The 23358-nt window shown below is 41.5% G+C and overlaps 1 protein-coding gene across 1 annotated transcript; it reads right to left on the minus strand.

Moving 5' to 3' along the window:
• Positions 1 to 1424: 1424 nt before the first annotated feature.
• TMEM9B (TMEM9 domain family member B) lies at positions 1425 to 17585 on the minus strand. The gene is made up of 5 exons (XM_004613664.2): positions 17413 to 17585; positions 15372 to 15463; positions 10226 to 10334; positions 8738 to 8872; positions 1425 to 2590 (listed from the first exon to the last, which is right to left on the minus strand). The coding sequence occupies exons 1-5, from the start codon at positions 17476 to 17478 to the stop codon at positions 2435 to 2437; spliced, it is 558 nt and encodes a 185-aa protein (XP_004613721.1). The 5' UTR covers positions 17479 to 17585; the 3' UTR covers positions 1425 to 2434.
• Between the last annotated feature and the right edge of the window lie 5773 nt (positions 17586 to 23358).

Genomic DNA, 23358 nt, shown 5'->3' on the forward strand with positions numbered 1-23358 from the left:
CAGTGTTAGTTTATACTTAATTCATTTTGAGAGTGCTAAGACAAATGGCATAGACGTATGTACAGATGTATATCCATATATATACTTCATTTCCCTCATTCCTTGTTTGGCTATTGGGGGTTCCCACATGTGTCAGTCTATAGTACTTGCTGGAGGTCACACATCAGCTTGTGATGCTTGCCAGGGGTTGCACTTCTTTAAATTGTGCTGCTCGAACACATGCTCACTTGGTGGTGGTGGTGGTAGGGGTGGTGGAGGGGGAAGTCAAGCTTTTTAGTGGCATGCTCACATTTACTTGTGCTGTGGCCAGAAATAATTTCCAGTGCAAGGGAACAGACAGCAGCGCTGCCAGGATTGTGCCTAGTGCATGTGGTAGCATGGAGAATTTAACTCGCAGCAGGATGCTTGCAAGATAGGTCCTAAGCCACTGAACTATACCCAAGGCCCCTGGTATTATAAACATCATTTACTCGATGCTAGCATATAGAAAAGCAATTAACTTTGGACATTAACTTTCTATACTGTCACCTTACTATCATTTATTCACTGTTTTTTTCCTCCCCTTGTTATTTCATTTTCTATGTAATCATGTCATCTATAAAGTTTTAGTCCTTCTTTCCTGATCTGTATACCTTTTAATTCTTTCCTAATCTTACTGCATTAGTGAGGACTTGCTGTATGATATTGAAAAGGTATGACTGAAGATACATCATGTGTATATCTTAGTGGGAATCTTCTAATTTCTTACCATTAAGTATGATGTTAGTTATGGGTGTTTGCAGATATACTGCTTATCAAGTGAGGAGGATCTTTATCTCTATCTTACTGAAGGTGTTTATCATGAAATGTTGTTGGATTTTTTCAAATGCCTTTTCTGCATCTATTGAAAACATAATGGCATTTTCCCTTTTTACCCTGTTGATGTATTTCATTCACTGACCTTCAAATGTTCAGTCAGACATACATATCTGTTATAAATCTCACTGTGCTGAGTTGAACTTTCATCTTTTAATACTATCAACAAAATCAATCATCTTAGTTATATTTGTTGATTTTATTTAAAAAAACTTGTTTTTTGACTAAGGAACCCATCAACAGCCCTGATAAAGCTGATATAATTCTAGTATCATTTTTACCAAGAATTTCTTAGAACAAGTACTCCACTTTTATTTTATTTATTTTGGTTTCAGAGCCACACAGTGCTTTGGGAAACTTGTACAACTAGATATCAAACCTGGGCTTAATAATCAAAATATTTATATGCTTTCAGAGACTCTTTTAAGTCTCCATAAGTTGTCTCATCCTCTTTCTCTACACTTATATTCACACACACACACACAAATTTAGTATTGGCATTTGATAATTAGATTGGTATAAAATTGGTCTATAAAGGAGAGAAAAGTTGAGATAAAGATACACTAGCATGTGTTTCAAAAATTACTTTTATTGTTACATTCCAAAGAGGCAGGAGAAGTAAAGCAGCCATTTATCCAGTAGCTGTTGTATCTTTCAGAGGAGGGACCCAGAACTCTAGTCCCAAGTTCAAAGCTGAACATACCAGAGCTCCACTAGCTGCCTCTCAACATGACCGAAGATGCTAACATATACACATGTGTCGCCAGTGAGGGAACCTTGAGTTTTAAAGGAGAATTTCTTTATTGCAAATGTCCAGGTCCTTATGATTCATCCTTAAGGATACTAGGAGAAAGATTATACACACCAAGACTATGTTTAGTCATTAAAACTAGCAAAGGGCCAGTTCGTTCCAGGATGCATTGCATCAGACATCACAGTACATGAAGAGAATCTGCATTTTGTGAAGAACCACTACGCATTTCAGACCCAGTTTACCACGAAGTACAGCCACAGGCTGACCATATACCTAGACATAGAGTCAGTGCAAAATTCAAATGGGTAAGTCCAGGCTCTGATGAGACAGGCTATGCTGTAAAATATAAATGAAACCTGAAAATAGAAGGTAAAGTCTATTTACAAAATTTGACTTAGTAAAGTGCCTTGAGAAAAGTTAAGTTACACACTACCCACAAATCCCTCCCCTTCCCTGCCAGAAAACACCAAAAATCAACACTGAAAATTATCTTGAAAACCAAGTAACAACTATGTGGTGAAAAGGAGTGTCTTCCAGGTGAAGGACTTCAAGATAATTTACAGGCAGATTTATTTTTATTAGTAAAATTCACATATAGGAAAAAGTTTATGGGGTGACTTGGAGGTGTGTGCTTTTAAAAACATTTGTATTAATACATGAACAAGAAAATAAAATACCAAGCATGGTTTGTTTCCAGTTTTGAATTTCCCAGTGAAAGATGGTAGAATCAATGGGGCACTAAAACAAAACCCGAAAAGCTTAACTTTTTCCAGTTGTTTGCCTTGTTCCATTGTTTCATTCTAGTGCCTTGAGTTTTGTGCCCAATTAGCTGAGGACAACATGACGGTCAAAGACGGATTTTCGCTGCTCTTGAACTTGAAGCTTCCAGCGCTGTTGGGCATATTCTACCTTATTCAGAACATTGGCACGGCTGCGGGATCTGGCCAGGACATCGTGAGCGTTCGCAAAAGGTTGGTGATCCTGAAAGAGCAGGAACGGAGAACATCAGAAAGAGTGATGGGTGTGTAAATATATGCAAAAAACATTTATCCAACCACGGAGCTGACAGCAGCTCAATTCTCCCAGTAACAAAGCCAAGTACTAACAGGCACTCAACCACCAGTAGCAGGACGGACTCAACTACAAAGACAGGATGTTTTTGTAAAATGTTCCCATAAGTCAACATTTCCAGACATATTTCCCTTAGGAATAGACTAATGCTATGGCTGTTCATGTTAAAAAGGAGTCTTCTCTGACCAGTAGGAGAAAGGAAACCTCTTTTGGGGGTAAGGAAGATGATCTGTGGTCAGGGGCACACACAGAAACCTATGTTCAACAGTGGCCACTCAACACCTCTATTGCGAACCACAACACCTAATGAGAGAGAGAACAAAAGGAAATGCCCTGCCACAGTGGCAGGGTGGGGTGGGGGGAGATGGGATTGGGGAGGGTAGGAGGGATGTTGGGTGTACCGGTGGTGAAGAATGGGCACTGGTGAAGGGATGGGTTCTCAAACTTTGTTTTTTTTTTTTTTTGCTTTTTTGGGTCACACCTGGCAATGCAAAGGGTTACTCCTGGCTTTGCACTCAGGAATTACCCCTGGTCATGCTCAGGGGACCATATGGGATGCTGGGATTCGAACCCGGGTCGGCCGCGTGCAAGGCAAACGCCCTACCCGCTGTGCTATCTCTCCAGCCCCGGGTTCTCAAACTTTGTATGGGGGAAACATGAGCACAAAAATGTATAAATCTGTAACTGTACCCTCATGGTGATTCACTAATTAAAAATAAATAAATAAATAAAAACAATATAAAAATATATATATATACACTCAGATGTTATCTCCTAGTATTTTCATGTGAATAAAATAAAATATCCATTGGGAAAAAAAAAAAAAGAAACCTATGTTCAAATCCCAGCACCACTAGGTGTGGTCCTAGTGGTTGCAGAGAACCCTGGGGGGTGCCCTGGTAGCCCTCTGCACTGCTGGGCCCGAGCAGCCCTGCATCACTGGGCTGGGCCTTCAACTGCTCATCCATTTTAGCCGAGTAGCACCAGGAGTGGCCCCTGAGTCTCCCGAGCATTACCTGGGAGTCCTCTCCCTGCCCCAAATTAAACAACCAAAATAGAAAAGACACTCATGTTAATATCTACATGGTATGGATATGGGAAATAGGGTTTTTCCTTGCTTTACTTAATATCATACAGCTCATCTGTGGTAGAGGAGAGAACTATTTCTTAGTATCCTGGCTCCAATTATGTTAGAATCATTTAATTGTCATCACCCTGGAATATGAGCTTATAGGAACTCATATTAGTACATTTTAATTTCTCTTGGCACCCTCAATGCGTGCACTAACTGGACTAGCTTCCAAAAACTTCCCATTGTCCTCTATCCCTACTATGCAATGAAGAAAACAGCTCAAGTGTGACGACTTCCCTCTGCTACCAAGGAGAGCAGGAATCATCCCCTCAGCATTTCTGTTTGAGAAGGGATTGAGCCTTTCATTGCTGAGCACCCAGAGGCTTTCATGTCTGGGGCTGCCCCAGGAAAGGAGCAACAGAAGGGTTACACCAGTATTTGTATAGAAACCAACCTACACTGGTCAAAGGAAACCAGTGCAGTTAAATGTTTGTAGTCATTACACAGAAAATCACCATGCTAATCTATCTATCAATGAGATATAAACACAGCTGCTTAAATGACAAAAAGCATTCAATATTAGTTTATTGTTTTTGTTTGCCTTCCCCTTGATCTTTCTTCCCAAATCCCAAGTTAGTAAAACTGCTGAAAGTTCCAACATAGCATCCAAGTAATAAGTCCTACATCTTAAACTTCACCTCTAGGAAAGAAGCAATATTGTTCTGCTGCATGTCTCTGCAAGAACTCTATTACATGTACAGGGCAGGAGCTGACATGTCTAGGAAAAGCTACACATGACCACTAGCTCTTTCTAGAACTATAACTACATGTTATAACACTTGGTCTTCCTTTTAATAGCAAGACATTTACACAACATCTGCATTTCAAAGACATCAAAGAGTTTTCTATATAGAACTATTCCTGCCTTCTTTACTAGAATTTCTCTCAACTTCTTACTGAATTTAGGTATTAGCTTACATAAAGCAACTGCATTTATTTTTAACCTTATAAATGATAACTGTAAAAACAATTATACAAGCATTAAGTGTTTCAAATAAAGAAAGAAAGAACAGAGAAAGATGGTGTCTACTGCTGCTGGATTTCCCATAAGGAAATAAAACAAATTCAAGGTCACTGAACAAATGGACATAAACACTGAAACTTAGTTCAATGAACCTTGACTAGGTGTCATATTCTCTTAATACACTGATTCTATTCAAGTAGACTAAAATAACACTATAGGAATAAGGTGTTTCAGCGAACTTGTATATAAAATCAGATTACTGTGGGTTTGTTTTGATATAAACAAGACCAGGAAGAAGGATGTACGTTATTAGCAGTATCACCTCTCAATTTCATAGTCCTATTATATTCTTCAAAATAAGGAGAGGAAAATCATAAGCAACAATGTTAAAGGACTAAACAAACCATTTAATCCTTTAGGTCTCTTTTCTACCTATCAAACAAGATCAAACTAGTTGCTCATGGTCATGAATTCTGGGAGAATGCAAATAGAAACTTGTCCTTTCATATGTTTATTCTTTTTACACTTGATAAAATTACAATAAATACAAAACATGTTTTAATGTAATGCTTTGATAATAGCAATGATGTGTCATGGATATCTGATACAGTAAATATTGTGATTACTTACAGTGAGTTTTTTTTTTTTTTTTTTTGCTTTTTGGGTCACATCAAGCAATACACAGGGGTTACTCCTGGCTCATTTTATATATAGTTTTTATATATAAAACTCCTGGTAGTGCTCGGGGGACCATACGGGATGCTGGGAATCGAACCTGGGTTGGCCGCGTGCAAAGCAAACACCCTACCCGCTGTACTATTGCTCCAGCCCCACAGTGAACTTCTTAAGTATTTGTACTGACTAAACAAAAATGGGAAAAGTGAAAACAATTTAACAAAAGTTCTATAAAAGTATATCTTGCAAAGCAGCAACTATAGAAGCTTCTATTTAACTTCTTTTTCTGTATAGAGTTGTTAATATAAATTCACAGCTCTGTTGAGAAACCTCACTCTGCCCAGAATCAAAAGCAAATACCCAGGAATCAGCTGGCCCCCTCAGAGACAAAGTCCTACACAGAATCCATTATTGGTGAACAAGGTTATAAGCACCTTACCGCACCATCAATGGTGCCTTTTCTACCTGTTTTCATTTACACATTTGTGCATAAATTTCTTTTCTGTTTGGCATTATAACATTATTTATTCCTAAAATCAGGAACCAGATATTTAATGTTGTTAAATATATAGGTTAAGTCTGACTTTCTCACTATGTGTCTATAATGATTTAAGTGGCCTTTGATAAATAACATGTTCATATGTTTGTAGTCCTCAACTATGGGTCATTTTGACCCCATCAACTGCCAAATGTTTGGATAATCTTGATGGAATAAGCAGGACGAACGTTTCTGGCATCCGGTAGGTGGCAGTCACAGAGGCTATGAAGCGTTTACCAATGAACAGAATAGCTATCCCCACAAAGAATTGTATCATTGTATCACTGTCATCCCTGTTGCTCTCCATTGTGAGACTTGTTACTATTTTTGGCATATCGAATATGCCATGGGTAGCTTGCCAGGCTCTGCTGTGAGGGAGAGATACTCTCAGTAGCTTGCCGGGCTCTCCGAGAGGGACGGAGGAATCAAACCCAGGTTGGCTGCGTGCAAGGCAAACGCCCTACCCACTGTGCTATTGCTCCAGCCCCTACAAAGAATTATCCAACCCAAAATGTCAGTATTGAGGAAACCTGTCAGATGGCTGGAAAATAACACGGGAACAGTTTGAAACTCTGTCATAGCTGGTGCAAAACTTCCGGTCTAGTTCACATCCCTGCTCCAGCTGTTTTTTTAACCACTTTTCCCTCAGCATACCTTTGTTTCACTACATAATTAGCACCATTGCATAACTATTGAGCTACTTTCTCAGAATACTGGCACAATTAGGAAAAAAAACTTTCACATAATGATGGCACCTCAAGTTTGCTGTTGTGTGGGCCACACCTCACTGTGCTCAGCATTTATATCTAACTCTGTGCTCAGGGATCACACCTAGTGGTGGTGAGGGACCACATGAGACACTGTGACTGAAATAGGGTCAATCATGTGCAAGGCAAGCACCTAAACCCCTGTATTATCTCTATAACCTCTCAATTTTTTGCAAAAAAACATTGGAATAAAAGCTGTGATGATGAGGTGGTGGTATCAATCCCCTTCCAGAATATTTCAAATATAAACAGGCATTTATTTGCTATGAGTGGAGGAGTTTGGGGCCACATCTGGTGGTACTCTCACTCTGGCTACGTGCTTATAGGTCACTCCAGGTAGTGCATAAAGACCACATGGTACATGGGATCCAACTAGGGTCTGCTGCATGCAAGACACATGATTTGACCCCTGTATTATCTCTTCAGACTCCTAAACTGGCACTTCTCATGAGATTAAAATTAAAGGTTCAATTAAAATTAAAAGTTAAACATTCTCTTCTGAGTCATTTCTTTCATAATTGTTTTTTTATTTCATCTTTTTTCCTAGTACTCGGCACAATACCCGATATGGATAAGCTATTCATTATGTATTGATTGAATTAAAAAAGCAATAAGGGGCAAGAGGCAAACAGAGGTGTTTCTATAATAGTCCTACAATATGAAACTGGCCAGATAAGTAAGAATTCATAATTGATGTTAGGGGACAATAGTGTATTGCTTCAAAAGTTCTATTTAATTATAACTTGAGTCAGCCAGAGAGAGCCCTCTTCTCATCTTGTACCAGTGAGTCCACAAGCCCTTCAAGGGTGAAAGAACTTCTGCTTGGGGTAGCAAGGGCTCACTCTGGCTTCAGCTTTTGAAACTGGTTCTTAGAATGCTACTGAATTTTTCCACTCTAAGGAACACAGTCCATTAATTACAAAGTAATTAAAAATAGAAAAATCATATATAAAATAATGAAAGATTTAGAAAGAAGCCTAAAACAAGACAATACAAGTCAATACTAAATATATTTGTGGACTAAATGCTGAACAATTCTAAATGGAGGAATTTTAACACATACCAAAAAAAAAAAAACCCAAATTATTTATGCACTTGTTATAATGAATCTATGTGTAAAAAATATATATGGAAGATAGACAGAGACTCTGAACTGATTTTCCTTAGAACTAAAAAATTAGTTTCAGTTTTGTCTTTGAGAAGAAAGAACACCATAAAGGATAACATCAGGTTATCAAGCTGTACTTCATTTTCAAGAGAATCCTGGAGGCCAAGGGAAGAGCTCAAGTAGCAGAGCACTAGGCATGAGCTCCAGGTTTAATCCCCGGCACATCGTGGTCTGCAGAGCACTGACAGCCACGGCCCCTAGGACAGTTCGAAAAGAACACTGTGATCCTTATGCATCTTTTCACTGAAGTCCTTTGGCTTCTAAAATATTTTATTCTGGGGCTGGAGTGATGGGACAATGGGTAGGGCGTTTGCCTTGCACGTGGCCAAGCCAGGTTCAATTGCCAGAATCCAATATGGTCCCCCAAGCACCGCCAGGAGTTATTCCTAAATGCAGAGCCAGGAGTGACCCCTGTGCATCGCTGGGTAGGACCCAAAAAGAAAATAAATAAATAAATAAATAAATAAATAAATAAATAATTTTATTCTAAAGTGCTAGTAGGAAAGGTATTCCAATAGGAACTTTGGGGGAAAAAAACTCTCTCTTAGCTTTTCTCATTGTATAGAGGGAAAAGAAATAGAAAGTATGTCCTTAGTACATAGCAAGGCTGGTAAGTACACTCAGCCAGGATCATCACCGTATTTATAACTTTACAGAGCAAGGTTCTTATAGAGACATAGATACTCAGCTTAGGACTGTTTTATGCTTCTCTAACTGAGGAGCTGCCCAGCACATAAACTGTGTCCCTGATTACTTTGCACAGTACTTTGCCTCTGTTGACAGAGACTGGCCATATGCAGACCAAGAACTTACCCCGACATCGTCATCACTCTGTATCAATTGTGAGTGTCCAAAGAGGCGTCTCTTCAGTATGGGTTCAACCAGAGTGAGATACACCATGTATAGAAGCAGAAGGCCCAAAATGGAGAGATAAATTATAATGGTAACCTAAAAGATATTAAAAATAAGTTACATCTCTATTTAAGCTAAGAAACCAGAGTTCTATATAATAGTAAAGCCCTGTGAAGTCACAGGTATCTGCTAAGCACATGGGATTCTCATAGAAACCAGATCCTAATATAGGAAACAAAGTCAATATTCATTCAACTATTATTTAAAGAAAAAAAGACAAGAAGCATTTTGCTTTTGGGATCTTTTTATGAGTCTTTAAACTCTTATCCTCACCTACTGCTAATCACATGTCATCACTGCTGGCAATTTTCTTTTTTTAAGTGTCCTAGATTCTGCAGTACTGCTGTCAAAACAACTTAAGGGAACACTAACAGAAAAGTAATTTAGATGAATTTCAACAGAATAGTCCTCTAGATCAACTGAGATATACAATATTTTTATACAAGTGATCTTGACAATTTTTTGCCGGTGTGTGTTTTGTAACCTCACCCTGCAGTGTTGGGGTAACTCCCGTGGTGCTTGGAGGAGTTTGCTATGCAAGGGGTTGAACCTGACCTCCTGCACGCAAAGTAGACGCATAACCCACTGAGCTATCCCTCTGGCCCAACTCTGACACCTAAGTCTGTGTGCCATCAAAAGAAAAGTGTGACAACTTCCACCATAATGTCTGAATTAGAAGACAGGCAATACCACACATTGACAAGAATGTGGAGAAACTGAGAATTCATACACTGCTGGTGGGAATGTAAAATAGTACAGCCACTGGAAAAACAATCTGGCAGTCTCAAAAAGTTAGACATAAAGTTACCTAAAGGATCTACCCAAGTTAAAGGAAAACATATGTATACACAAAGATGTGTATACAAATATTTGGGACAGTACTATTTATAATAGCAAAAAATCTGATTTTTAGCAATATACAAATAGCAAAAAATTTTAATTATCTAGCTGCCCATCAACTGATGAACAGATCATTGGAAGAAGGTAGATACAGAAGATAGAATACTATTCTGTAAGAAAAGGGAATTCAGTACTGATACATGCTACAGCAGTGATAAACCTCAAAAACAATATGCTAAGTGGAAAAAAGAATAGAAGACCAAATACTGTATTATTCAACGGCACAGAGGCACAGACAGACATGTTGCGTATCTGTGCATTTCCCATGTCACACCGATCTAATGCATTTGAATGAACCCACCAAGCCTCTCCAGTGGGGCAGGCATCGAGCAGACCCACTGCTTAGAGGTAGGAAGGGAGGTTAGGGGGAGGGAAGAGGAGGTAAGAATGGTAGTTCAGGTAATAAAAACAATTTAGATGTCAAAACTTTCTCTCTCTTTCGGTACCACCAAAAATATTCCAGGAGGGGGAAAGATTTTGCTACTTCACCTTAATGGTCACAGAGCTCCTCTCCTCATATTTACATTCACAGCGTAGACAGTATGCTTCGACGTCAGGCCCCCGCACGGGCATCGGCTCTACAACATGCAGGCAGTCGCTGCAAAGAACAGAGATTACGTTTTCTTTCAGCCTGGCTAGGCTTTCAATGCACGCTAATACAGTCTCCTGAATTATTAAACAGTCAAATAATATAAGGAGCCAATGTCCTAGTTCAGCATTAGGACTTTGGTAAGGTCTAGCTGTCTAAGAAACCCCATAAAGACGTACAGAGAGTAACTGTCCACTTTCAAAGTTGCTACTTTCAAAGCTGAATGTACTGGAAAATCTCAAAGGGATAGAAAACTACTTAGGAGACCCGAGTAATACTTACATTTGATCAGTTCCTAAGAAAAACTGATTTAAGTGACTTAAAGTAGCCTGGGACTTTGTTGAAATATGAGATTTTCTCTTTTACACATTAACATTTTAAAAAACTGATAAAGTATTGGTATATGACAATAGTTGGTAAATTCTGAAACTAAACACTAAATATGCATTGCTATAGTAGAAATAATTATTTTCTAATGAGAAACAGTCTTCTGAAAAAGCACTAAGGGGCCAGAGGGGTAATACTGGGGGTGAGGTGCTTGCCTTGCAGTGTTTATATATGGGGGCACTCCGGAACAGTCAGGAATAGTCCCTGAGCACTGCTGGGTATGGTCCTCAGTAACCCCCACTTTCCCCCAAAGAAAAATAGATGAAGTAGGGCTAAAATAACAAGTAAAAATTTTTCTTCTTCTTCTTCTTTTTTTTTTTTTTTTGGTGTGTGTGGGAGCCCATCCAGCAGTCCTCAGGGTTACTCCTGGCTCTGTGTTCAGGAATCACTCCTGGCAGTGCTCAGGGGACCACATGGGGTGCCAGGGATTAAACTCAGGTAGGCTGCTTATAAGGTGCTTATCTGCTTTATGACTGCTCTGGCCACAATAAAAATATTTTTATTTTATTTATTTATTTATTTATTTTTTGCTTTTTGAGTCACTGCTGACAATGCACAGGGGTTACTCCTGGCTCTGCACTCAGGAATTACCCCTGGTGGTGCTCAGGAGACCATATGGGATGCTGGGAATTGAACCCGGGTTGGCTGCGTGCAAGGCAAACGCCCTACCCGCTGTGCTATTGCTCCAGCCCACAACAAAAATATTTTTAAATAAAAACTTATTACCTTGAAAAGATATATATATATATATAGATATAGAGATAGATATAGATAGATATATCTTCAAGGCATATATATAATATATTATATATACATGTATATATATAAAGAATGGAAGCCTGTATGTTTTAATTGTTGGATGTTACTTATCCGCACCACCCCACCAATTTCTAAGCTACTTATTATGACTTACAAAAAAATTTTTTTTAAATCAAACTCAGCAAAAAATCTTCTTCCTAAAAAAAATCTATCAATTCTAGAAAAAAAAAATTGAGTAGTCTTCCTAGCTAGTAAGAGTCTACTATTCTGATCACTTTCAGTAGAAACCAGCAAAGCTTTCCTATCCTGCCTGCAGTCAGAAAATTCTCTACCTTTTGTCCCTCCTTCAGCATTTCTGGCCGCCTCAATAGCTCCTCTGCAGTGGTGAATTTCACTCCACCAGCCCTCTTGAGGGCACACAGTGCTCTAGGCTTATTCTTTCACTTTGCCCTAGCAAAATGACATTGAGGGTTCCATTCCTTTTTAAGTGTGATACTGGAAATAAATTTAAACTGTAAAAATGGTAAAAATGTTCAATCAGTTATCCTTAACAAGTAATTTAACAAAATAATGAAAAAAACTCCACTTGTAGAATTTCAAATAAGGGCAAGTTCCCATGTCTCACACATTCCAGTGCGTGATATCTGTTCCAGGCACAAGACTGGGCATGTTATCTAGCCTAGGACAGGCATTAAATGGACAGAGGAAGCTAAGCCCCAACGTAGGGGCTTTTTATCTCCTTGTCACAGGGGTTCTCCAGCCCAAAACTTACAGAGGCCACCCACGCAGGGTCCTCGTCAATCAGTAGCTACAAAGAATTAGCAGCCAGGTCTCCTGCCTCGGTTCTGGTATCCCTCTGAACCTCAGGAAAATGAATAAAGTTGTCTCCCATTCAGCTTCCTAGTTCGCTTTCAGAAGCCCTAGCCATAGTACCTAAGAATCACTTGGGACACTTAAGTGCTAGGTTCTGGGTGTTTCTTCAGAACTACAAATACTGTTGAATAACAAAGACCTAGTGAAGGTCCTTGTTTTGACCAATAAGAGTTGGCCAAAGAGGAGAGGACGAAAAGGTTGGTTCCGGCAGGTCAACAGAACCCGGATACAGAAGCCAACCACCTCAGAAGCTAGACAACATCGCTCCCTAGTGTCCAAAGAAGGACATCATCATTTTGGTTTGGGGGCCAGGGCTTTCTCCTGACTCTGCCCAGGATGGACCAGGGATCAAATGTGGGTTTGGCAAAACAAGTGCCCTACCCACTGTACTATTGTTTTAGCCCCAACATCAGCAGTTTTACAACACAAACTATAGAACTACAACCTTTCTTAGGTCAACCAGCATAAATCAAGGAAGAAGTAGTTTAACTGGAAACAAATGGGATGGAAGGGAAGATAAAAATCTATCTAATGCAAAACAGATATTGGAGGTCTTGTAAAGCCACAATTTTCTGTTTAATTATGCCTTGTCTATCTTTCTAATGGCAATTTAAAACTTTCAGTGACAATTGGGAGAAAGCTACCCCAGTAAAAGGCAGGAAAGTAAATAAGGAGGGAAGGAAGATACAAAACAAGACTTGTTTATTTCTGAAGGTCCTTGTTTTGATCAATAACCATTGATAAATAAAAACATGGTTCTGTCTAAAGCTGGACTAAGAAGTCACAGGAGCCTGAGAGAAAAACATAACAGGCTTAAGAGTGAGTATGCTTGCAAAAAAAAAAAAAGGGGGGGGCGCTGGAGCAATAGCACAGCGGGTAGGGCGTTTGCCTTGCACGTGGCCAACCCGGGTTCAATTCCCAGCATCCCATATGGTCCCCTGAGCACCGCTAGGAGTAATTCCTGAGTGCAGAGCCAGGAGTGACCCCTGTGCATCGCCAGGTGTGACCCAAAAAGCAAAAAAATAAAAAAGAGTGAGTATGCTTTACAAGCAGAAAGCCTCGGCACCCAGCATCATAGGGTGTATCCCCTAAACCAAAAAACAAAAAAATCAGAGAAAAGATTGATGCTAAACAAACAAATAGTGAATTCAGCTGCTACTCAAATAATAGACATCAAATTCTATTATTGATATGTAATAGCATAGTAAACTGATTATAAGTATTCAATATGGAAAATATATGGGAGTAATTAAAAATTAGTTATGCTTTCTTCACTCCCTTCCCTTCCCATTGATGATAATTTTTGCTGCATGACGGGAAGTCACACACACCCCTGACTTAGTCCTTATGCATTTAGCTGTGGTACTCACACCAGGTAGTACCTTTAGAGCAGTGTTTGCACAAACCTGGCAGCAGTGTGGCTTTACTGTACCGGCGGTGTTCGTCAGCAGAGCTGCCAGGTACAGCTGAGTTGTCAGGACTGCACTCAGTGCATGAAGCCACGCTGGATTTTGAACTCATGGCCTCATACTTGCAAAGCAGGTACCTTTTCCACTGAGCCATCTTCTATCCCCCTTCCACTGAGCCATCTTCTATCCCCCCACCCCAAGCTGTCTTCTATTATATGAAGCAACCTATTGGTATAAAACCTGTAAAAATGTAGAGGCTGGGAGACAGCAGAATGGTTCAGAAGCATGTCTGGCATGCACCTACCTGAGTTTGACTCCTGGCCCCACCTGGCCCTCAAGCATCTCTGGGTGAGCCCTGGAGGTACCAGAGCATGGGCTTAAGAGCATCACATTCTTGGGCCCTGACCTGGTAGCTGGTTGGCTAAGAATCTCTTTAGAACCCAGACTTCCTCAGTTTCACTTTAGAACTCCCAGCCTGGGAAAAAACTTCCAAGAACATAGTTTTAACAGTTTATAATGCATGTCAACTTAAATTGGAATATGAAGTTCACAAGAACTTCTCAAGAATGTACTTATCAAGTATCAGATTGAACTGATGTGTATGATAGGAAGAAGAGTCAATGACATTAGTGAAATTAAAACATTTCCTTTTTTCCCCCCCCAAAGTTAGCTTGGAATAATGTAGCTGTGTGAACTTAATTTTGCCTTCAAACCCTTGCTGGTTATTTAGCTATGAAACCACATCTATGTTGAAGCACATAGCATTTGGAGCTATTTCCTTATAGGCTTATCCTGGTCATCTTCACTGTGGTTACAAGCCATTAAACATTATTTCCAACAGAAGGAGCCAATCCTCTGCTGTGAAACAACTGCTTTCCAACCATTTCTTGGCACAGGCAGAAGAAGCTATCATTTGTAAGGTCCACTGGGATAAACAAAGAAGCTTGCTGAGGCTGAGCCAGTCAGGATCTCAGTCACTCCAGGTACGCCTGATTACCCTAGGGGCTGGCAGGATCAATATATGGTACACTGAAAATCTTTTCATGGTTCACATGGACTCATTTGGTTCCATCTGAGCCTTCTGACACTTTAAAAGTGTTTTCTCAAAGTGGGTGACACTGCCCCATGGGAGCACTGGACCGATTCAGGTATTAGGAGTGGGGATGAGGGGTACTGTCTGTTAGCTTAAACAGAGTAATTTCCAGAGAGACACCAAGCAACTTTTTTCCCTGAAAATTTCCCCAAATTTATTTGGCCCCTCTGCTTTCAAAGAGTCTCCAATATCTGACAATATGGCATATTATAACCAAAATAGTCTTATTATCATGCATCCAGGGCATTAGTTTCACTTTTTTTAAATGAAAACTAGAATTATATACTTTTACTAAAGAAGGAATACTTGAAAAGACCACCCTGAATAAATATTCTAGTCTTGCTTTTTGTTCTTTTAGTGCCAGGGATCAAACCAGGGGACTCACATAAGCATATGAACTCTCTTTGAGCCTGGCCTGGAGGAACATTCCTGGAGGAACATCCCTGGCCTGGAGGAACATTCTAGGATAACAATGATAATCACAGTACAAAGTCAACAGGCTTTTCAATAATCCAGAATACTTACCAATCTTTCTGAGATATGTTCTTATTATAAATATGCCCAGAATTTTCTTTATAAGGAGGACAGATACACTTACAGCGTACATCTTCGAAATTCTACAACCAAAATAGAAACTTAGTATAGCTTATTGACAGTTTAACATCAATATTTTAAAAACCAGCAACAGATCCATTCTGCTAAGCATCCCTTGCCAAATATTCTAGCCTTTCAAGGCTTTCTTTTCGAGCTTAAAGCTTGAGAGAAATCACTTTTTAAAAGTCAGTTTTCCTGGTACTACTAATGAAACATTATATGTTATATAACATTATTTTGAAATAATACCTAACACATAATTTGTGACTTTCCTGGGCCACATGACCGTCACTGTGTGCTAAAGTCATCACCTGCCAGCAGAAAGACACACAGACTAATAACTCAGCCGACAAGTAAGAATGTTCAGTACAGAAGGAAAGGAAAGCAGCAAACTAAAAATTGACCACAAGTCACAATTCTACCCTTCCACTCTTTGGTATAAAGGCATTGATAGAGATCAATGGAGTCAGGCCAGAGTGCTATAGAAGAGATGAAATTTTAGAGGCATTTAGCTACAATTAGAAGGGAAGTAGCTTGTCCAGCTGAGATCACTTTGGTCTACTCTTTCCCAGGAAACTTGGCTTCTAATCCCTGGAGACAGATAGACTCACTGTAGCACTGTGTCCGCTTGTTTGAGCGGGCACTGGTAACGTCTCCATTGAGACTTGTTGTTACTGTTTTTGGCATATGGAATACGCCAGGGGTAGCTTGCCGGGCTCTCCGAGAGGAACGGAGGAATCAAACAAACCCAGGTTGGCCAGGTGCAAGACAAACGCCCTACCCACTGTGCTATCAACAAACAATAAAGTCAGTTTCTGGGGCTAGAGGAAGAAGTGACTGAATAAGTGAGCAGAAAGAACAGGAGAAGCCTCCTCAGCAAAGGGAGACCAGAGAAGGCAGTGGCTCATCAGTTCCCGGAGCGCTGGCCACGGCGGCTGCTGACTACTCATTCATTCAGGAACCACTGGAGCATTTCCTTCATTGTGCTAAAAGAGATGGATTCTGATTGAGCCTAAAACACCAGTCCTGCCTGTAATTAGGACACACCCTACTCAAGAAGACAAATACATGCATAGTTACAATACAGGACATAAAGTGGTGAGAGAACAGATGCAGAGGGTACCAGCAATCGCTTAAAAGTAGGGCGATTTGGGCAGAAAAGAGTTCAGTAAGCACAAACTATGCACGCCCCCCACCCACCCGCAAGGGCCCCCAGCACGGCTGGAGGCGACTGGTCTCAAGGCACAAAGCTGGGAGTAGCCCTTGAACACCACTGGGTGTGGTCCAAACAACAAAACAAACATCTCCATTGCCACACAGTCAAGGGACCTATAGTTGCCCCAGCTTCTGGGGGGGCAACAGGGGAAACATCAACAGATCAGCCTGTGCCCTGTCTGCCCTAACCTATCTCAGCCCCTATACTCAGGGACATTAAAGGTCTCCACTCCGATGTTTACCCATCACTTGAGGGGAGGACTCGGAGCAAATAAGAAATAGAGCTGGGGTGAAGCCTACAACCTTACTTTGGGGGCGATGGACGGAGTCTGGCTGCTTTCCCACTAAATCATCAGGAGAAGAGGGGAAAAGGGGGCCGAACGGAGGGAGGGAGGCAGGAGGTGGGGCTACAGGGCAGGTGAGGGGTGCGGAGGGTAGGAAGGGAGGGTCGGAGCGCGGGGGTCCCTGCTGGAGGAGGGAGAGGAGGGGCAGGGGGTCCGTCCAGGGATTGGAGGGTCCCGGAGCAGGAGGCCTTCCGCGAGCGGAGGCTTGGGGGCCAGGGGGAGACAGTGAGGCTGTCAGAAGGGGAAGTCGGGGCGCGGGGGCCGGGCGGGACGTGGCCGTCCCGGCGGCGGGCAGTGTCGGGGCGGGAGGGTGCGGGAAGGCAGAGGGGCCAGCCCCGCGCAGAGCCAGGGCTGTCAGCGCGCGAGGGCGGGCGCGCGGGGCTCTAAGGGGCGGCGCTCGCGGCGAGACTCACCTTGGCGGCGTCTGACAGCGGCGCCAGCAGCAGCACCGCCAGCGCCAGGCCCGCCACGCTCGCCATGGCTGCAAGGCCGCGCCGTGCCCTGCGCCCCGGGCCCCGGAGACCTGCTCCCGGCTGGGGCTCGGGCTCCTCCGGCCGCACTTCCGCCCGGGCCCCGCGTCACGGGCCGCGCCGGGTCAGCCACCAGGCGCGCCCGCCCCGGAAACGGTTCCCGGCTGCACGGGGCGGGCCGGCGGCCGGGCGGTGTGCGGGGGCCGTCCGGCGCGGAGGCGGGACCCCCGGCACCCGGTGGGGCCAGGTGCTCCGGCCGTGGGGGAAACCCAGCAGCCGCCCGCGGTGTGTTGTGACCGCGTGTCCTGACCTCTCCCGCAGGGCCTGGCTGCCCCCCGCCTCCCGTCCCCGTGGTGGGGGAACCGACTTCAGCATTTTTCTTCCATTTGGTGGGGACGGGCCGGGAACTGCGTGGTCGTGGAAAAGGTGGCGGGGCTCGACACGGCCGAGGTGGATTTGAGGAATGGCTTTGGGCAAAACTGCGCCTTTCTTTTTCAGGCCTTAACGCATATCAGGGGATTGAACGTTTCGCTCTGGGCGTCAGATTCTGCTCATGGAATAACCACGTTTCTTTAAACACATTTTATTTTGGATTTGGACCACACCTGGTTGTGTTCGGGGCTTACTCCTGGCTCTGCGTTCAGGGATCACTCCGGACGGCACTCAGGGAACATACGGGGTGCTGGGAATTGAACCTGTGTCAGCTGAGTGCAAAGCAAACTCCCTACCAAGATGTCTGATAATTCCATTAAATTATTTGGACACTGGGACCAGACAGGCAGTACAGGGGTTAAGGCACTTTGCCTTGCATGGGTCTACAAAGGTTCACTCGCCTGATTCCCTGAGCACTGTTATATGTAGTCCCCAGCCCCCAAATACTCTCCTTCATCCCCTCCCCCCAATGTATATCCCTTTTAAGTTCCAGCTGGCAAGTTATGCCCAGTTTCAACCAGAGGAGGTTGCACCTTTGGCTAAGGCCTCCTCCGTTGCCCTGTGAAGATAGGGTGGCATTATCCAATCTTTGTAGAAGGCATTCTGCTGACCCAGAGGACAGTATGGAGGAAAGAGGAGAGCAGCAGAATGTGGATTACTTCAGGCTATGAAGCTCTAGATCTGTTTTTAAAGGTAAAAGCTGATTCAGTAGCAAGTTTGAATTAATTTAGAGCTGTCTAGGTGTCAAATATAGGGATTGCTCCTCTTTAGCTGAATCTTCAGAGGCCACCTTTTCCTTCCTCAAAATTGTTTTCAGGCCTTGATTATTGGGGGTACACAAGACTTACAGGAAATACATAGTAATACATCAATGTGTTGTATTTTGTTTGTTTAATACAAATACCAACAACACCCAGTTGGGTCATTAGAATGACACTGTCCAGTCTCTAGCCACATGTAGCATTTAAGAACTTGGAATGTAGCTATTTCTGAACTGAGATATGCTATAAATGTAAAATGTACTCTGGATTGCAAAGAATACCCAAAAGAAAGCAATTTAAAAAATCTTAGGTTGAAATCTTTTGGATGCATTGTGTAAAAATAATTTCACCTGTTCCTATCTACTTTTTATTAAAAAAATTAATTTTAAGTTTAAACACTTATGTTTATTAAAGTTGAGGAATTACAAGAGGATATATAATGAAAATCCTTCCCACTGGCTCTGTCTTTTTCTTTTTTTTTGCTTTTGGGGCCACACCCGGTGATGCTCAGGAATCACTCCTGGCGGTGCTCGGGGGACCATATGGGATGCTGGGAATCAAACCCAGGTCAGCCACGTGCAAGGTAAATGTTCTACGTGCTGTGCTTTCATTCCAGCCCATCCTATCTACTTCTTAATTGTGGTTACTAGAGGACCAGGGATGTAGCTCAGAGTAGAGTACTTGCTTTTTGTGAGTGAAACCTGAATTTAATACCCTGACAAAATAAGAATAACATAAATATGGTCACAGTTTATGTTAAATAGGTAGTCTCCACTTCTAGTATATAGATTGTGGTTGCCAGAGTGAAATGTGACAGATGTGACTGATGGCTGTCTGGCTTGAGACTGAATGAAACATACACCTGGTTAAGGAGAGTGATGGCAGGAAGAAAATGGCATAGCTGGGGCTGGAGTGATAGAATAGTGGGTAGGGCGTTTGCCTTGCACGCGGCCGACCCGGGTTCAAATCCCAGCATCCCATATGGTCCCCTGAGCACTGCCAGGAGTAATTCCTGAGTGCAGAGCCAGAAGTAACCCCTGTGCATTGCCGGGTGTGACGCAAAAACCAAAAAAAAAAAAAAAATGGCATAGCTGAGCCAACGGTTGGAGGAACATACACACCCACCACCAAAGAAAATAAGTGTGATTGTTAAGTGGAGGTTTAGAGGGTTGAATCTTAAAATGTAATAAATAAAACCTTTAACATTCCAAATGCATTTTACAGATGGTGGAAACTTACCTTTTTAGTGTTAATATTTTAAATATTTAAACATTATGATTATATAGCATCCCATATGGTCGCCTGAGCCCTGCTAGGAGTGATCCCTGAGTGCAGAGGCATGAGTAAACCCTGAGCATTGCTGGGTATGGCCCCAACACACACAAACACACACACCCCAGAAGAGATGGATAAAAAAGAAGGGTACTGAATATATAGTACTGGAACTGTATATATTGTACTGGAACAGGGTTTTCTGTGAAATACTGGTTTTTCAAAATACACTATATTGGTCAAAATTTTAAAAATACAAGTAATGCAATGTTTTATTTATTTGAATATCTTAGCAGTGAGAGAAGAGGGACTATTCTCATTAGGTATTGTTAAGACACTGGAAGACCAACGATACTGATGCAGCACCCCTCTAAAAGAAACTTCACAAATTCTCTTGGCTTTGGTATTAAAACTTGTAAGCACATAAAATTATTTACTTTGTTCATTCAGAGCTTCTAATAACTTGTCAGCAACTGTGGCACCAGAATTTCTAGGAACAGAATCTTCTGGTCCCATATGCTGCTGTTAACCTGGTGTGGACCAGCGTTGACGGCATGGCGAACTTATGGCTTTGCATCATCACGAATGCTGTCCTTCACTCAGCCAGAGAGCTATTTGGTTACCGGAGAGAGATAGGAGAGAGAAGGCTGCAGATAGAGCAGGCAATGTGGTGGTTCCCCAAACATTTGTCTTTGATAAATGGTCACTTCTGCTTCCTAACACTGACTTCCACTTTTTTTGTTTGTTTGTTTTTGGGTCACACCTGGCGATGCACAGGGGTTACTCCTGGCTCTGCACTCAGGAATTACTCCTGGCGGTGCTCAGGGGATGCTGGGATTTGAACCCGGGTTGGCCGCGTGCAAGGCAAACGCCCTACCCGCTATGCTATCATTCCAGCCCCTGACTTCCACTTTTAAGATTAGAGAAGGCTCTATTCTCCTGATCATTCCCAATCAAAAACAGTTTCAGGCCTCATAAAGAGCGAAGAGGCCAGGTGTGAGGGTGTATCTAAAGCTGGGTTACTCCTTGAGAGAAATGAAGGAGGAAAACCTCCTCAAGAAAAAGGGAGGTGGAAAGAGTGGGTACCAAGGCCAGTCTTCTTTGTTAGAATTTACTCTGATGTGATTGATCAGAAATCCCCCCTTTTCTGCATACTCTGATGCCCTAGATGAGGACATTTTTTGGCATCCAGTAGCCTCTCGTGGTCAGAAGGGACTTGAGACATTCAGGTAGGTGCTTGCTTCTTGGAGACTAGTGAGAGCTGCTCTATTCCCCTTTTCCTTTCCTGGGTTTATTTTTCAAAAACTTAAGACTATAGCCGCCATATAATTCCAGTTAAAGCAATGTCAGGATTGCAATCCTTTCTCTAAATATGGTAATTACATTTTCGAATAAGGACATAGACTCAGTAAATAGTGTAATAAAAGTATTTGAAAGAATGAAGCTTGTAGACATCATGTAACCATTAGACTTTTAGAAAAATCAATACCTATAAGCAGGTAAAGGCCTAGATTTCTTTTCTCCATTCTAGTCAGGCATTTGGTAGTCCTAATCTTTCATACGACAACCCTTGACTAAAAATGTCTTTAAGAAAACATGTTACAATTCCCATGTGCTTGACACAACGTGGAACATGGCTGCAGTAGGTCACTGGCCAGATTACTGAACATAATAAGAGAGTAACTTATTATAGTTTAGGATGCGACTATCCTAAACTTCCTTCTGTTATAAGTGGAAGGAAGAAGAGCAGTTTACAGAAGATTACAAGCTATAAAAGAGACTAGTTTGTCTGATTTCTTTAAAGCAGCACTCATTCTGGGTTTAAAACTCTTATTTTCAAATTAATAAGTCTATGTTCTTAGTGACTTCCAGGAGTCAGGAAGAAGTTAAAAATGACACTTGATAAAGATCTGCTAAAATAAAAAACTGATATTAGAAATGATTTCTCTTGGAACTTCGGCAGTGTATGTGGTGATTCCTATATACCTATAGGTGCTATTAGGCTATGCTCTGAAATTCAATATCAATGACAAATAATTTTAGGTCTCTTACTCAAACGTCTATACAATGAAGAAATCTTAAGTACATTGCTAGGCAATAATTCCAACTTTTACTTACAGTGAGAAATAATTGAGATAACCCATTAATGATTGTAGTTTTTAAAATTTCTTAAGCTGCTCAAGATCAAATAGGGTCTCACACAAGAAGGCATGCATTCTACCTTGAGCCACTTTCCAATTCCTTAATTGTTTCCTTATTATTGCACTGAGTCTTATAATTTTTCCTTCTGAAAATTTATGAACAATACTACCCTTTTTGATAGGCCTTAGTATAGTCCCTGGTTCACTGTAGATCTCTCCCCTCTAGCTGAATCAGGATATACCTCTGTGCAACCTCCATGATTGGAAATACTATCTTCTGCTAAGAGCAATAATTTACATACGACAGCTCTGAAGACAATAATCATGTTACCATCATCCTTTATACTTCACATCTTTTTCTTATAGAGGATATCTCCTACTAAGTCTTTAATATTCCTGTAGATAGAATCGTGCTCATCTAAAGCACCAATCATCTTCAGGAACTTCCATTAATCCAAGTTCTTTGCCACTGCACAGTAGATTTTTTTTTTAATCAAAAGCCAGGGGCCAGAAAGACAGTACAGCAGTAATGTGCTACCTTGCATGTGGCTGACCAGGTTCCACCCGTGGCTTCCCATATGGTACCCCCACTAAGCACAGCCAGGAGCAATCCTTGAGTGCAGAGCCAGGAGTAAGGCCTGAGCACTGCCACGTGTGGCCCCCCTCAAAAAAAAAAAACAAACCTGTCAAAACTTAATTTCATTTTATTTTGATGACTGTTAATTTTTACTCTGTTGCTTATTACTTAAGAGTGAGGTTCGATAAGTATTTTTAGACTTTTTATATTTAGAATAAATGGGCAAAAATAAGACAAAATCTTGAAGCAGAATGATGGTATCATTTGAGTAGAAGAACCACTAGATTATAGAACTACTGTCATAATGTTTCTTGCTATCAAACCATAGTGTTTAAATATTTTAAATATTAACACTTAAAAGATAAGCTTCTACCAACTGTAAAATGCATTTGGAATGCTAAACAAAGGCTTTATTTTAGTATATATTAAAGTTTATCCAACCCTTCCCAAATCTCTACTGTTCGTTTTAAATATTTCCCTTCTAGAAATATTCTCTCATACATTCCACACTATAAAAGAGTGTTATACAAAGTTAAGGCTTTGAGGGTCTACCATCTGCTCATCACTTTATGTTAATTATCTCATTTGGTACTTCAAAGTAAGTCTTAAAATCATTTGTGTTTACAGGTCACAAAACCAAGCTCACAACAGCCCTAACTGCCAAAGCACAGAGCCAATTAGAGAGCACTATTTGGCTGATAGCAAA

The sequence above is a fragment of the Sorex araneus genome, chromosome 6 (assembly GCF_027595985.1).
Source record: "Sorex araneus isolate mSorAra2 chromosome 6, mSorAra2.pri, whole genome shotgun sequence".
In the NCBI taxonomy this organism is placed as follows: domain Eukaryota; kingdom Metazoa; phylum Chordata; class Mammalia; order Eulipotyphla; family Soricidae; genus Sorex; species Sorex araneus.

Coding starts and splice junctions, on each gene's coding strand:
- TMEM9B (XM_004613664.2), bottom strand. CDS start 17,478: ATGGCGAGCGTGGCGGGCCTGGCGCTGGCGGTGCTGCTGCTGGCGCCG. Junction 15,464..17,412: donor CGCTGTCAGACGCCGCCAAG/GTGAGTCTCGCC, acceptor TTTTGGTTGTAG/AATTTCGAAGATGTACGCTG. Junction 10,335..15,371: donor AACATATCTCAGAAAGATTG/GTAAGTATTCTG, acceptor TGTTCTTTGCAG/CGACTGCCTGCATGTTGTAG.